This window comes from Ranitomeya variabilis, chromosome 4 (genome assembly GCF_051348905.1).
Source record: "Ranitomeya variabilis isolate aRanVar5 chromosome 4, aRanVar5.hap1, whole genome shotgun sequence".
Classification (NCBI taxonomy): Eukaryota; Metazoa; Chordata; class Amphibia; order Anura; family Dendrobatidae; genus Ranitomeya; species Ranitomeya variabilis.
The window spans coordinates 443,526,319-443,542,755 of NC_135235.1; the positions used below are offsets into that span (position 1 = coordinate 443,526,319).

A 16,437-nucleotide genomic window follows, 5' to 3' on the forward strand; every position below is an offset into this window, starting at 1 on the left:
TGCCCTCAACAAGGCAGAGAATTACGCCTGCGCAGGAGCCGCGACAGAAGCAAGGAGGATGACGACATCGTATGAAGATGGGAGGCACCGTACCCGGACCTGCGATGCCCATCGGACCTTGACTGCACCGGACCGCCCCTGGGTGAGTATAATCTAACTTGTTTTTCTTATCTTTCAGGTTACATCGGGGGCTTATCTACAGCATTATAGAATGCGGTGCCCGCAGTTTATAGCGGCAAAATGAGGTGACAGATTCCCATTAACTGACAAGCTCACTTTCAGTACCAGCACTACCATGAGTGACCTCTCTGCACTGTGACACTGAAACAATGGTACCAGCAAAACAAGATGTGTGCTTTTTATATGGCCAGGGACATGTGACTTCGGCAGCCAATCACTGAGGACCTTGTGTCATAATGTTGTGGATTGTTTCTGAGCTCTGAATGGCAAATAAATCAACACACATAAAGTTAAGGGGAAAAAAGAGTGTGTGGCTCCTCTAACCCCTCTACATGCTCTTCTAACCACTCCACAACCCCTCCCCTCATCAAACACGTCTCCCCGTCCTCCTCGCTCATCATAAAGCACCACTACACAAGCCAAAGTAGTAACAAAAGCATTAGTGGAAACGCAATGATTTACCGAAATGTGACCAAATTTTGCCAACTTTGAGTAAAAATGCTCATGAAATTGAACACTTATCGAATGTGCTACGTTCGTGCCGAATTTGACATTGGCGAACATTTTCCGAACAAGTTCGCTCATCTCTATTGCAGACCTCATGGTGTTTTTCAGTGGGAAGAGAGAGCTGACTGGAGTAGGACAATCAACTGCCATCCTAGGAGCTTAGAGTTCACTGAGTTCCAGAAACTGACAAGAGTACTTAGAAAAGTGTACCTGTTTCTGTGACTCATGTTAGAGAGGAATAATTACTTTTGGGGGACAACTATGCAGAGTTGGGTTCCCCCCAAGGCATCTGCTGTGAAATGGAGGGCCCCCTCTAGCCAATCGGGCTAAAACTACACTCCAGGTGACAACTCCAAGAACCACTCCTCGGCCTCCAGCTAATGGATGAACACATGATCAACTGCCCTCTTTTGCGACCAGGTTTCAGTCGGTAAATCCTGAGCTCATGTGTTACAACAGGGATCCCAGTGGAAACGTTCACGCAGACTTAGGCTGCCGTCACACTAGCAGTATTTGGTCAGTATTTTACATCAGTATTTCTCAGCCAAAACCAGGAGTTGAACAATTAGAGGAAAAGTATAATAGAAACCTATGCACAACTTCTGTATTTATCACCAACTCCTGGTTTTGGCTGAGAAATACTGATGTAAAATACTGACCAAATACTGCTAGTGTGACGGCAGCCTTAGGCCGGGGTCACACATGCGAGAAACACGTCCGTGTCTCGCATGTGAAACCCAAGCTCTGGCGACGGCACTTGGGAGCGGAGCGTGCAGATCCATGTGTTCCTATGCGGCCGCACGCTCCGCTCCACAGTGCCGGCGCCAGAGCTTGGGTTTCACATGCGAGACACGGACGAGTTTCTCGCATGTGTGACCCCGGCCTTAGAGGGAGTATGGCGCCAAGCATAGATTCTCAGCTAGAGACATTATTTGTTACCAGGACTGAATGAACCAGAGCTACCTCAAAATTGTAATATTAGAGATTTGTTACGTTTGTGAACCACTGAGTTGCACCACTGCAGGAACCGCCTTTTGCAACCATCTAATTACACCCTTGTCATTTGCTAACTCTCAGTTTCCACATAAGGTAGGCAAATTATAGTGTATCCAATAGGATATCCTGGGCCTATCGGTTGTGCGGGGGTCCTAGCCAACACGGCATGGGTGTGTGTGAAATTTAACTGTTTCTTTCTTGTGTTGTTAGTAAAACGGAGTTCCTTGACAAATTGTCTGGTCGTGTGCTTGGTCCTTGGCTCCTGTATTCTGGGAGAGACCACCCCGGCACACAGTCTACAATGACCCCAGAGCTGTCCGTACACCCCAGTATGATTGCTCAACAGTAGTATCTCAAAGTACAGTATCATAGCCCACAGCAGTCTAGCCCACACACAGTTTGATGGACTCTCAGCAGTCGCACATAAAGTATGATTGTCTTACAGGAGTACATCTTCACATAGTATGATGACCCCGTAGTAGTCCATCCTCACACAAGTATGATGGCCCCACAGTAGCACCCGCATACAGTATGACAGCCCCACAGTAGTCCACCCACACAGTATGATGGCCCCACAATAGTCCCCACTCCCCATACATTATGATAGCCCCATAGTAGTTCATCCCCACACAGTATGATTTCCCCACAGTAGTCCCCCCAAACACACATTACAATTTTCCGCACAATAGTTCTAACATACAGTATGATGACCCAAAAGTAGTGCTCCCCCACACTCGCAAAGTAAGATGGCCCCCACATTCACATACAGGTCCTTCTCAAAAAATTAGCATATAGTGTTAAATTTCATTATTTACCATAATGTAATGATTACAATTAAACTTTCATATATTATAGATTCATTATCCACCAACTGAAATTTGTCAGGTCTTTTATTGTTTTAATACTGATGATTTTGGCCTACAACTCCTGATAACCCAAAAAACCTGTCTCAATAAATTAGCATATTTCAACCGTCCAATCAAATAAAAGTGTTTTTTAATAACAAACAAAAAAACCATCAAATTATAATGTTCAGTTATGCACTCAATACTTGGTCGGGAATCCTTTGGCAGAAATGACTGCTTCAATGCGGCGTGGCATGGAGGCAATCAGCCTGTGACACTGCTGAGATGTTATGGAGGCCCAGGATGCTTCAATAGCGGCCTTAAGCTCATCCAGAGTGTTGGGTCTTGCGTCTCTCAACTTTCTCTTCACAATATCCCACAGATTCTCTATGGGGTTCTGGTCAGGAGAGTTGGCAGGCCAATTGAGCACAGTAATACCATGGTCAGTAAACCATTTACCAGTGGTTTTGGCACTGTGAGCAGGTGCCAGGAAGCATGAAGTGCTCCAAAATCTCCTGATAGCTAGCTGCATTGACCCTGCCCTTGATGAAACACAGTGGACCAACACCAGCAGCTGACATGGCACCCCACACCATCACTGACTGTGGGTACTTGACACTGGACTTCAGGCATTTTGGCATTTCCTTCTCCCCAGTCTTCCTCCAGACTCTGGCACCTTGATTTCCGAATGACATGCAAAATTTGCTTTCATCAGAAAAAAGTACTTGGGACCACTTAGCAACAGTCCAGTGCTGCTTCTCTGTAGCCCAGGTCAGGCGCTTCTGCCGCTGTTTATGGTTCAAAAGTGGCTTTACCTGGGGAATGCGGCACCTGTAGCCCATTTCCTGCACACGCCTGTGCACGGTGGCTCTGGATGTTTCCACACCAGACTCAGTCCACTGCTTCCTCAGGTTCCCCAAGGTCTGGAATCGGTCCTTCTCCACAATCTTCCTCAGGGTCCGGTCACCTCTTCTCGTTGTACAGTCTTTTCTGCCACATTGTTTCCTTCCAACAGACTTACCATTGAGGTGCCTTGATACAGCACTCTGGGAACAGCCTATTTGTTGAGAAATTTCTTTCTGGGTCTTACCCTCTTGCTTGAGGGTGTCAATGATGGCCTTCTTGACATCTGTCAGGTCGCTAGTCTTACCCATGATGGGGGTTTTGAGTAATGAACCAGGCAGGGAGTTTTTAAAAGCCTCAGGTATCTTTTGCATGTGTTTAGAGTTAATTAGTTGATTCAGAAGATTAGGGTAATAGGTCATTTAGAGAACCTTTTCTTGATATGCTAATTTATTGAGACAGGTTTTTTGGGTTATCAGGAGTTGTAGGCCAAAATCATCAGTATTAAAACAATAAAAGACCTGACAAATTTCAGTTGGTGGATAATGAATCTATAATATATGAAAGTTTAATTGTAATCATTACATTATGGTAAATAATGAAATTTAACACTATATGCTAATTTTTTGAGAAGGACCTGTACAGGGGCTGGGTCATAAAATCAAAATATAAATGCTTATATACTAAAAGTTTGTCATGATGGTCAGCATCCCAACATAGGTGAAACGGGTCAGTGCTATCATCATGCCACCTTGCCAGAAATCTGTGGGCCTCTCCTACCATTCCATAGGCCGCAGACCAAAAGTGACCTGCAGACTCTAGAATGGCGTGGGGTAGGGCAGTGAGCCCATGTTTCTGTACTCTACCGAGGACTGTAATTGTATCGATAAGCTTTACACCCTAATACAGATACAATAGTAGTCGCTGTGGTCAATAGTAGCCGTGTTGTGGCGGACCGTCGGATGCAAAAAACGTTACATGTAACGTTTTTTGCTGCCGACGGACCGCCATTTCCGACCGCGCATGCGCGGCCAGAACTCCGCCCCCACCTCCCCGCACCTCACAATGGGGCGGCGGATGCGCTGGAAAAATGCATCCACTGCCCCCGTTGTGCGGCGTATACAACGCTAGCGTCGGGAACCTTGGCCCGACGCACTGCGACGGGCTGAGCCCGACGCTAGTGTGAAAGAAGCCTTAGTAAACTGACTTTTTGGAAACGTTTATCCCGTCCGTGGTATTCTGGGTGCTATGGTTATACAGAGTGATAATAATAATTGTTACGATTGTTATATTTATTGATTTTTTTATTGTTACTAAGTATTTGTATTGTTTGTGAATAAAGTCCTGGCTGCCATTACTAACCACATACATGGCCTGCTAATAAGTGGGCACATGTGCCATCCCGGGGGCTGTGACGTGGGGGGCTGCCGCCGTCCAGTGCCGTGTACAGGCGGTGACACCAGAGACGGTCCTCGCAGTGACAGCTGACGGCGGGGCGGGGCGGCTCCGGGGAAGGCTGTGCCACATCCAGGCCCGGGGGCTGCGCGGCGCTGACATCGGGCTGTGTGCTGGAGGGCAGCGCCCGGGACATGCAGGATGGACGGGCACTATCACCGCGCCGCCCGGGACGGCTTCCTGGACGTGCTGAAGGAGGCGACCCGGAGAGACCTGAACTCGCCCGATGAGGATGGGATGACCCCGACGCTATGGGCGGCTTATCACGGACACCTGGGGGCGCTGCGGGTCATTGTCAGCCGAGGGTGAGCTGCTGCTGAGACACTTCTGCCGACATGTGCTGCTGTGCGCTAGTCTCCGCATGCCTAGCCAACTGCTGGGAGTTGTAGTTCCCCTGCAGTTTGCACCATGCTGCTGATAAGGACCACTGTGTATGAATTACTATGGTGTATATGGGGAAAGCAGTGCATTACTACCAGTAATAGCTCAGAAAAGTGTTTATTCTACTGGTCCATGCCGGACATTAGCATCTGATCTGACTTATTGGTTCATGCAGGAAATGATTTTGTGGTCATCAATAACTATAATATTATATCAGAAGCCTCCCATATTTTCGGGTATGTTCACACTGCTCTTTTTTCCCAACTTTTAACACATCTATTTTTGAGGCACAGATTCTTCAGCAGTCCTTCCTTTTTCCCGGAACTTTGTAACCTTATTTTCTGACTGTGGTTTTTTTAGTGTTTTTTTGGCTGGTTGGTTGGTTTTTACTTCTATTTTATTACCTTTTTATATATATATATCCATTAAACGATGAAGATAATTGTAGCATTTTTTGAAGCTTGATAAAATGCGGACATAACACTCAAAAATCCTCCGAGACGTCTTTTCAACCTTTCCATTGACTTCTATTGTAAAATATTGAGTGGAAAACCCCAAAAAGAATAGTCAGGTTATTTTTTTTTAACCACTTGGTGTCTTTAGAAAACGGAAGTTGTTAAAAGACGTTTAAAAGTTTGAACATGTGCAGTAGTCATTTTTTCCTTACAAATTTTTAATCGTTAATCATCTTGTAATCATTATTCTAGCGCTTTTTCCCACTGTATTTTGGAGCATAGAAGTAGTGTGAACATACCTTCAGAACTCTGTCACCGGATGTGTTATACCTGATGAGACTGGTGTGCTGACAGTGTAAACCCATGTCAGAATGGCTTTAAAATCTTCAAATTAACATGTGGTATATTGGTAGATCAGCTAGTATATATATATATATATATATATATATATATATATATATATATATATATAATCTCTGAGAAACTTTCACAAAGGATTTTTAGGGTTCATCTGACATACATTGTTCTTAAAAGCAAGTATACCGGCCTCAAAAGGTCTAAAGAATACTTTTTTTATATAATTTACACAGTTTGTATGGTTAAATCTGGTGTCAGACCCACTTTAAGTCGGTTATAACGCTAATGACTATTTAGAATAATGAATTAACAGTGTTCAGCCTGATAAAAGACAAATTTATTGTACACGTTTACTGTCTTTCTGGCCATACCATACTGCATATAACCAGTAAGTGTACATGGGCAGACCCCCTGTTATATGGGACTATGGGCAGTACACTGTGTGCATTACATTCCATTTCTGCGTTTGTTTACGGGGATGTTGTCTGTCAATCTAATGGGCACTGAGTATTGCACCATTGCTATATGGGTTAACACATCATGGATTTACCTATGGCAAATTTATGGCAGAAGTCCAAAGATGATACTCAGATTTTTGCCACGTATAGGCAGTTTTTATGGGGATCTGGGCATATTCTGGAGCATGTGAATGCGGGTAAAAAAATGGAAGAAACAACAACATTCAAATGCATTGCAGGCAGATTTGATGAGGTTTTGGTCTTGAATACTGAATGTGTGAATGGCATCATTTTGTGCAGTAGGTAGAAGAATTGTTATGTTGCCAGCCTTGCCATGTTATTCTACAGTACCTCTGCTTCTGTGTGTGGCAGAGGAGTTTATGTGCCCTTTCATATACCAGAACCCCATTACTGCAACATCTTCACCCTCCACACGACAATCCTAGGTAATGATTTCCCTTGTGGAGTACTTCCCATTCAGAATGACAGTGCTTGGAAAAGTTTTCCTATAGCATGTGATTGCCCCATTATACTTTTCCTATAGAATGGCATTGCCCCTTTATTGCGTAGTAATCCTAGAGCAGGGATGTGGAATCTTTTTTCTGCCAAGGACCATTTGGATATTTATACCATTCTTCAGACTGTACAAACTCCACCCACAAAGTGCATCCTGACTCTGGCACTGGTGTCAGGACACAATCTTTCATTGCATGCCCTTCAGTGTTCAGTAGTGACCACTGCGTGTGTGTGCTAACAGAGCAAGAAGAAATGAATAAGCTGGTGGCAATCAAAATACTCCTCCCTGCCCTGAGAATCTGCTAGAGTGCCTGATAAAAGGTCATCGAGGGTCGTTAATGGGCCTGAGGTTCCCCACCCTGTCCTAGAGGATGACATTGCCCCTTTATAGTTTTCCTATATATTGACATTGCCACTTTATAGTTTTCCTGTATAAGTACATTGCCCCTTTGTAGTTTTCCTGTATAATGACATTGCCCCTTTGTAGTTACCCTGTATAATGACATTGCCCCTTTATAGTTTTCCTATATATTGACATTGCCCCTTTATAGTTTTCCTATAGAATGACATTGCCCCTTTGTAGTTTCCCGTATAATGACATTGCCCCTTTATAGTTTTCCTGTATAATGACATTGCCCCTTTATAGTTTTCCTATATAATGACATTGCCCCTTTGTAGTTTTCCTATAGAATGACATTGCCCCTTTGTAGTTTCCCGTATAATGACATTGCCCCTTTATAGTTTTCCTGTATAATGACATTGCCCCTTTGTAGTTTTCCTATATAATGACATTGCCCCTTTGTAGTTTTCCTGTATAATGACATTGCCCCTTTGTAGTTTTCCTATAGAATGACATTGCCCCTTTGTAGTTTTCCTATATACGGTAATTAAATTGCCCCTTTGTAGTTTTCCTGTATAATGACATTGCCCCTTTGTAGTTTTCCTGTATAATGACATTGCCCCTTTGTAGTTTTCCTGTATAATGACATTGCCCCTTTGTAGTTTTCCTGTATAATGACATTGCCCCTTTGTAGTTTTCCTGCATAATGACATTGCCCCTTTGTAGTTTTCCTGTATAATGACATTGCCCCTTTGTAGTTTTCCTATATATTGACATTGCCCCTTTATAGTTTTCCTATAGAATGACATTGCCCCTTTGTAGTTTTCCTATATAATGACATTGCCCCTTTGTAGTTTCCCTATATAATGACATTGCCCCTTTGTAGTTTTCCTATATAATGACATTACCCCTTTGTAGTTTTCCAGTATAATGACATTACCCCTTTATAGTTTTCCTATATAATGACATTGCCCCTTTGTAGTTTTCCTATAGAATGACATTGCCCCTTTGTAGTTTCCTGTATAATGACATTGCCCCTTTGTAGTTTTCCAGTATAATGGCATTGCCCCTTTGTAGTTTTCCTGTATAATGACATTGCCCCTTTGTAGTTTTCCTATATAATGACATTGCCCCTTTATAGTTTTCCTATATAATGACATTGCCCCTTTGTAGTTTTCCTGTATAATGACATTACCCCTTTGTAGTTTTCCTGTATAATGACATTGCCCCTTTGTAGTTTTCCTGTATAATGACATTGCCCCTTTGTAGTTTCCCTATATAATGACATTGCCCCTTTGTAGTTTCCCTATATAATGACATTGCCCCTTTGTAGTTTCCCTATACAATGACATTGCCCCTTTGTAGTTTCCCTATATAATGACATTACCCCTTTGTAGTTTTCCAGTATAATGACATTGCCCCTTTGTAGTTTTCCTATATAATGACATTACCCCTTTGTAGTTTTCCTATATAATGACATTACCCCTTTATAGTTTTCCTGTATAATGACATTGCCCCTTTGTAGTTTTCCTGTATAATGACATTGCCCCTTTGTAGTTTTCCAGTATAATGACATTACCCCTTTATAGTTTTCCTATATAATGACATTACCCCTTTGTAGTTTTCCAGTATAATGACATTACCCCTTTATAGTTTTCCTATATAATGACATTGCCCCTTTGTAGTTTTCCTATATAATGACATTACCCCTTTGTAGTTTTCCTATATAATGACATTACCCCTTTATAGTTTTCCTGTATAATGACATTGCCCCTTTGTAGTTTTCCTGTATAATGACATTGCCCCTTTGTAGTTTTCCAGTATAATGACATTACCCCTTTATAGTTTTCCTATATAATGACATTGCCCCTTTGTAGTTTTCCTATATAATGACATTACCCCTTTATAGTTTTCCTATATAATGACATTACCCCTTTATAGTTTTCCTATATAATGACATTGCCCCTTTGTAGTTTTCCTGTATAATGACATTGCCCCTTTGTAGTTTTCCTGTATAATGACATTGCCCCTTTGTAGTTTTCCAGTATAATGACATTACCCCTTTATAGTTTTCCTATATAATGACATTGCCCCTTTATAGTTTTCCTATATAATGACATTGCCCCTTTGTAGTTTTCCTGTATAATGACATTGCCCCTTTATAGTTTTCCCGTATAATGACATTGCCCCTTTGTAGTTTTCCCGTATAATGACATTACCCCTTTGTAGTTTTCCTATATAATGACATTGCCCCTTTGTAGTTTTCCTGTATAATGATATTGCCCCTTTGTAGTTTTCCAGTATAATGACATTGCCTCTTTGTAGTTTTCCTATATAATGACATTGCCCCTTTGTAGTTTTCCTGTATAATGACATTGCCCCTTTGTAGTTTTCCTGTATAATGACATTGCCCCTTTGTAGTTTTCCGGTATAATGACATTACCCCTTTATAGTTTTCCTATATAATGACATTGCCCCTTTATAGTTTTCCCGTATAATGACATTGCCCCTTTGTAGTTTTCCTATAGAATGACATTGCCCCTTTGTAGTTTTCCTATAGAATGACATTGCCCCTTTGTAGTTTTCCTATATAATGACATTGCCCCTTTGTAGTTTCCCTATATAATGACATTGCCTCTTTGTAGTTTTCCTGTAGAATGACATTGCCCCTTTGTAGTTTTCCTGTATAATGATATTGCCCCTTTGTAGTTTTCCTATAGAATGACATTGCCCCTTTGTAGTTTTCCTATAGAATGACATTGCCTCTTTGTAGTTTTCCTGTAGAATGACATTGCCCCTTTGTAGTTTTTTGTAAATCTCACATTGACAATAATTATATAACAATGTGCCAGGAGCCCCGAGAGAACAGGCGTTAACATAGCTAGAAAGGTGCGCGCATAGAAAGTGAGTGTAGGCAGTAATTATTTTATATGAGGGAAATATATTGATTAAGAAGTGATTGTTCGAGCAGTGGGCAACATCTTTAAAATAGCCACCATGCTTCCCAGTCTAGCCGATGAACAATTTGTATGAGAAGATTGGAATTCTCCTCTTTTTCAGCCATTACGAGAACAAGATGGTAGGATGAACACTGTGCATGGTGTAGCTTGTGGGGAAATATGCGAATAGTCTATGACTTAGGATAAGAAGCCAAATCAGAACCTCCATTTGCAGATATGTGTTTCGGGTTGTTTCCATCTCCTCAGTGCAAAGTGGGGGATTTGAATTGGCTGAGAGAGAAGCCTCTGACTGGGGGTCTAAACTGGAATGTTTCTCCTTGTGGGTAATGCCACCCAGTGTAAGATGACTTATAGGCCATTCAGTGTTCCTCTGGGAATATAAATATGCAAATAGCCTCTTCAGAGAGGGATAAGACTTGAAATCTAATGGCATCTATTGAAAGTAGCAATCCTAAAAGTCAATATTTACCTTTTTTTATGAACCTTGCCACATGACTTAGGATAAGAAGTCAAACCAGAAACTGTATTTGTACTTGAAGGGAAAAAATTAGACCCTAAAACAGAAGATGAGCAGCAGAGAGAAGCAATAGGAAAACATCCTGGACTGGTGGGTAATTTAACCCCTTCACAATATATGACATATATGTATGTCATATGTTGTGTATCCACCTTTGATGCGGGCCCTGGCGTTGAGCCCGCATCTTTCCCAGCTCATGACAGCTGATTTGATTAGCTGACATGTACCCCTAACAGCCGCTGGTGGAATTGTGATCCCCACACGGCTGTTAACATGTTAAATCAGAGACTGACAGCTGAATTTAACATACTCGTTTCAGACGTGCATCACTAATCTCCCCCATCGGCACATCTGTCTCATGATCCTCTGGGCGCTGATGGGTTGGCATCACAACCAAGGGTCTGCAGGAGACCCCTGTGGTTGTCATTGCCAAATTTCTATGAGCGCTGCCCTGTAACCGGAATTCATAGCAGATGAGCATTTTTGGTACACATAGCAGGCTTATGTGTAGCACAAGCGATCAGAAGATCGCAGCTTCAAATCTCCTAAAGGGACTATTGAAGCAAGTAAAAAATAGGAAAAAAATGTCTGTCCCAGCCCTGAATGCTATTACATTTTGGCATGTGAGATGTGAGCTGACACTAAAGGTTCTCTAGGTGTCCCCTTTGGGCCTCCTGAAATATCTATGGGGAACATGCCCCAGTTGCCCCACTTAATGAAACTGTAGGGTTCCTTCTGATCTCTTTTGTCTGGACAGAGACCACATTAAAGTATTTTTGTAGCAATTGTTCTAGAACCCCTTTTATCTCACAGTAAAAGTGAAATAGTCTTCATGTTCTTGGCACCAAATTAATCATCTTTTATGAGCTCTTGTTTGTCTCTTTCCACAATGAATGTCCTCATGTAATTTGGCAGAACGTCACAGTGAAAGAGCAGGGGTATGAGATCTTAGTTATTTGAGGAGGTTTAGTCATGTTGTTTTACTTGTGCAAAATGGGGACCAAAGTCTTGTGAACAGCTTTTCATGTTGGTCCACGTAAATGGGCTAAAATGTTACGACATTCTAGTTATTTCAAGTGAATATGTCTTCAATGGATTTTATGAATTTCCATATAGTTCTTACATGTACTTAAATTGCTGTATTTGGGACTAAAAAATATTTTTGCAATTGGGCTTCATCAAATATTTTGCACAGTTTGGCTTTTACAAACTCTTTATTTATCAGCACACTCAGAAGAATTACAAACCCTCAGCCAGATTATCAGAACATGCTCACTGACGGATTCTCAACTCATTCTGCAGCCAGCAATAGACAGTTCAACACAGATGTTATACAAAGTAAACAGTTTACAAGTTTTAATTAAACCAAACTGCAAAAAATATTTTTAAATACCGTACATGCATTTAGATAAACAAAAATTGTGAAGGGTTCAGTAGGTTTAGCTGTCAGCTGCACAAATGTTTGTCCAACAGCTATGACTTTCTTTGGTCCAGGAAAACAACGTTTTGGGAGCATAATTCCAAAAAATAGATTTTACTTTTTTGATAATGCCATATCGGCTTATTATACAATAATGTGCTTGCCTTACTTGCCAGCCCTTACTGGAAAGTTTCAAAAAGCCTAGTGTTATTTTCTAAACCTCCATCATTCATGAAGTTAGATTGTTATCTCAAGAAGTTCAGTTATAAACTCAATTCCCTCTGAAAATTGAAAAAGGGCATTATCCCCATGTTCAGTATTTAGTCAGTATTTTACATCAGTACCTGTAAGCGAAAAACAGGAGTGGGTGATAAATACAGAAGTGGTGACGTGTTTCTATTATACTTTTCCTCTGATTGTTCCTCTCCTGGATTTGGCTTACACATACTGAGGTAAAATACTGACCTAATACTGACCAAGTAATCAACATGTGAACATGGCCTTATTGTGAGAGGAAACCGCTTAACCTCTCTTCTTCTCCTTTTGTTAAGGAGTTAAAAATCCTAGAATTGAGTGGAAATTTATCTAAGTACCGGTATTTAAAGTTTATATAAGTAAGCTGGATGTAAGATCAGAAATGGAAGACCATTAAATTTCATGTACTTTCAGATATACAGTACAGACCAAATGTTTGGACACACCTTCTGATTTAAAGATTTTTCTGTATTTTCATGACTATGAAAATTGAATTTGTACATTCACACTGAAGGCATCAAAACTATGAATTAACACATGTGGAATTATATACTTAACAAAAAAGTGTGAAACAACTGAAATTATGTCTTATATTCTAGGTTCTTCAAAGTAGCCAGCTTTGGCTTTGATGACTTCTTTGCACACTCTTGGCATTCTCTTGATGAGCTTCAAGGAGTAGTCACCAGGAATGGTTTTCACTTTACAGTTGTGCCCTGTCAGGTTTAATAAGTGGGATTTCTTGCCTTATAAATGGGGTTGGGACCATCAGTTGTGTTGTGCAGAAGTCTGGTGGATACACAGCTGATAGTCCTACCGAATAGACTGTTAGAATTTGTATTATGGCAAGAAAAAAGCGGCTAAGTAAAAAAAAATGAGTGTCCATCATTACTTTAAGAAATGAAGGTCAGTCAGTCTAAAAAAATTGGGGAAACTTTGAAAATGTCCCCAAGTGCAGTGGAAAAAACAATCAAGCACTACAAAGAAACTGGCTCACATGAGGACCGCCCCAGGAAAGGAAGACCAAGAGTCACCTCTGCTTCTGAGGATAAGTTTATCCGAGTCACCAGCCTCAGAAATCGCAGGTTAACAGCAGCTCAGATTAGGGACCAGGTCAATGCCACACAATGTATGTCAGCGGGCATTTTTTCAATCTTCCACACATAGACCATTGCGCTGCTATAGCTGCGTGTCCATGGTGACATAAGCTCCGCCCCCTGCATTATTGCCTTGAACGGGGGTAGGTGGAAGTGATGTCAGACGCTGATCTGGGCGTGTGTAATGGCCGGCCCCAGCAAAGAGACAGCACACCAACTGCTCAATTAGCCTGTCACTATAAAAAGATCTACTTTGGACACGTTAACATACATCCCCCGGACGAAGCTAACGCGAAACGCGCGTTGGGGCTCAGGACCGCATATACAGGTTATGTAGCACTGTGCACTTTAATGTTTAAACTACTTTAAGTTAAAAGATTTGTAGGACTTTGCAGGAAATAGGAAGGCTTGTTTACTAAGGACAGATAGACTATTGGTATGGAGGCTATGTGGTGGCAAAAGTTGAGCACAATGTACTATGCACTTTATTAGATTATATATACCACCACATATACTTTGAGAGGGTAGGTCCACTGTTGGGACAGTTATATATGTACCTATAATCTATACCCTTATTCTGAACCTCAGCAATGGAAAATTTGGCCATATAATACTCATGCACTTTATAAACTTCCGGTATACCCTATATATTGTATGTGCTACATAAACAGGTATTTTGCGGTATACTTGCATATGTTGTCTCCACAGTTTAAATTGTTTGGTAAAAGAAAATTTTTTGATGTTGTTTTTAAAAAATATTTAATAAAATTTACCGTTTTTTTTGAAAATATGACATTGACTTCCGTGTTTGGTGCGTATAGGATTTAGCAATGCCACACAGAGTTCTAGCAGCAGACACATCTCTACAACAACTGTTAAGAGGAGACTTTGTGCAGCAGGCCTTCATGGTAAAATAGCTGCTAGGAAACCACTGCTAAGGATAGGCAACAAGCAGAAGAGATTTGTTTGGGCTAAAGAACACAAGGAATAGACATTAGACCAGTGGAAATCTGTTCTTTGGTCTGATGAGTCCAAATTTGAGATCTTTGGTTCCAACCACCGTGTCTTTGTGCGACGCAGAAAATGTGAACGGATGGACTCTCCATGCCTGGTTCCCACCGTGAAGCATGGAGGAGGTGTGATGGTGTGGGGGTGCTTGGCTGGTGACACTGTTGGGGATTCATTCAAAATTGAAGGCATACTGAACCAGCATGTCTACCACAGCATCTTGCAGCGGCATGCTATTCCATCCTTTTTGCGTTTAGTTGGACCATCATTTATTTTTTAACAGGACAATGATCCCAAACACACCTCCAGGCCTTTTAAGGGCTATTTGATCAAGAAGGAGAGTGATGGGGTGCTACACCAGATGACCTGGCCTCCACAGTCACCAGACCTGAACCCAATCGAGATGGTTTGGGGTGAGCTGGACCGCAGAGTGAAGACAAAAGGGCCAACAAGTGCTAAGCATCTCTGGGAATTCCTTCAAGATTGTTGGAAGACCATTCCCGGTGACTACCTCTTGAAGCTCATCAAGAGAATGCCAAGAGTGTGCAAAGCAGTTATCAAAGAAAAAGGTGGCTACTTTGAAGAACCTAGAATATAAGACATATTTTCAGTTGTTTCACACTTTTTTGTTAAGTATATAATTCCACATGTGTTAATTCATAGTTTTGATGCCTTCAGTGTGAATTTACAATTTTTATAGTCATGAAAATACAGAAAAATCTTTACATGAGAAGGTGTGTCCAAACTTTTGGTCTGTACTTTATAAGAGTGTATTTAAAGTGAAATTGTCAGGAGCTCATGCTGCTCACACTGCGGGCAGAATGGATCATTGCCTGGCTGCATGATTCTGTAAGGCGGCCAGGGTGGTAGTCATGGTGGCAACTGGCCAGTTGTGATGGTCCTCCATGGCTGCCGCGGGAGCTGGGAACCACCATCGCGACGATTCCCCTCTGTACAGCCTTCGGCTCCTCTGTGGTTTATTCCGACTCCGGCTCCTTGGCTCTCCCGGTCGTCCGAAAGAGAACCGGTCTTGCATCTCCTCCACCCACCATCTTCCAGGACGCAGGCCCTACTTGGTCTGGAACACGGACCGCTTCCAGTCCTGCCAGCCAATGCCCCCACAGAAGAACATACTTCAACTCTGCATCTGGTCAGGTAATGGCGTCTCTTCTCTGGACATGCCGTCTTGCTCTCCTGGGCTCCACCCATCCTGGGTGGAGTTACTTCCAACTGCCCCACCTGTTCCTTCAGATTCTGCTTCAGGGGTTGGGGCTTCTTCTTCTGCCGCGCCCATCTCAGGCAGGCATCAGTCACTATTGAACACAGCCTCAGCTCAGGCCACTGTATCTTCCATCTTCACGCCCTTTTCCATTTAGGACGCCCATAGTGGGCATCACCACTCTCAGCTTTCGCTCTACTGACCGTCATCTTCTTGTCAGTGTTCGGCGTCATCTTTGCTGTCTTCAAGGTTCCTCCGCGCTCTGTACACAAGGCATCACAATCCTGCTGACTACACCAATTCTGAAAGGCAGCCAAGGTGGTAGTCATTGCAGTTGGCTGTATGGTTCCCACACCCTGGCGCCCCACAGATGAAATGTAATGTCTCTCTTGCAGTGTGTACAGTGTGCGCTGCAAAACATTTATGGTCACTGCCAAGGTTCTTCTCAGGTGCTGTCACTTCGGCTTCACAAAACGGTTCAGAGTCACAAGTCTTTTCAAACAACTCAACTTTACTGGACAGCAGTACTTTCAACAGATTGGCAGCACAATTCACACATAACAGAACCACATATCCTGAACTTTCCCTGCCTTCCGGGCAGACTCTATTCTTTCTGCAATTTCTCTCTCTT

The 16,437-nt window shown here is 42.2% G+C and overlaps 1 protein-coding gene across 2 annotated transcripts in view; it reads left to right on the forward strand.

Annotated features, from left to right (window-relative positions):
- The first annotated feature begins 4,855 nt into the window (after positions 1 to 4,855).
- Positions 4,856 to 16,437, forward strand: part of USH1G (USH1 protein network component sans) — a 93,060-nt gene continuing 81,478 nt past the window's right edge. For both annotated transcript variants that reach the window (XM_077251492.1, XM_077251493.1), the window contains exon 1: positions 4,856 to 5,131. In XM_077251492.1, the coding sequence (XP_077107607.1) occupies positions 4,968 to 5,131 (164 nt within the window). In that variant the 5' untranslated portion in view covers positions 4,856 to 4,967. The remainder of the gene's footprint in view (positions 5,132 to 16,437) is intronic.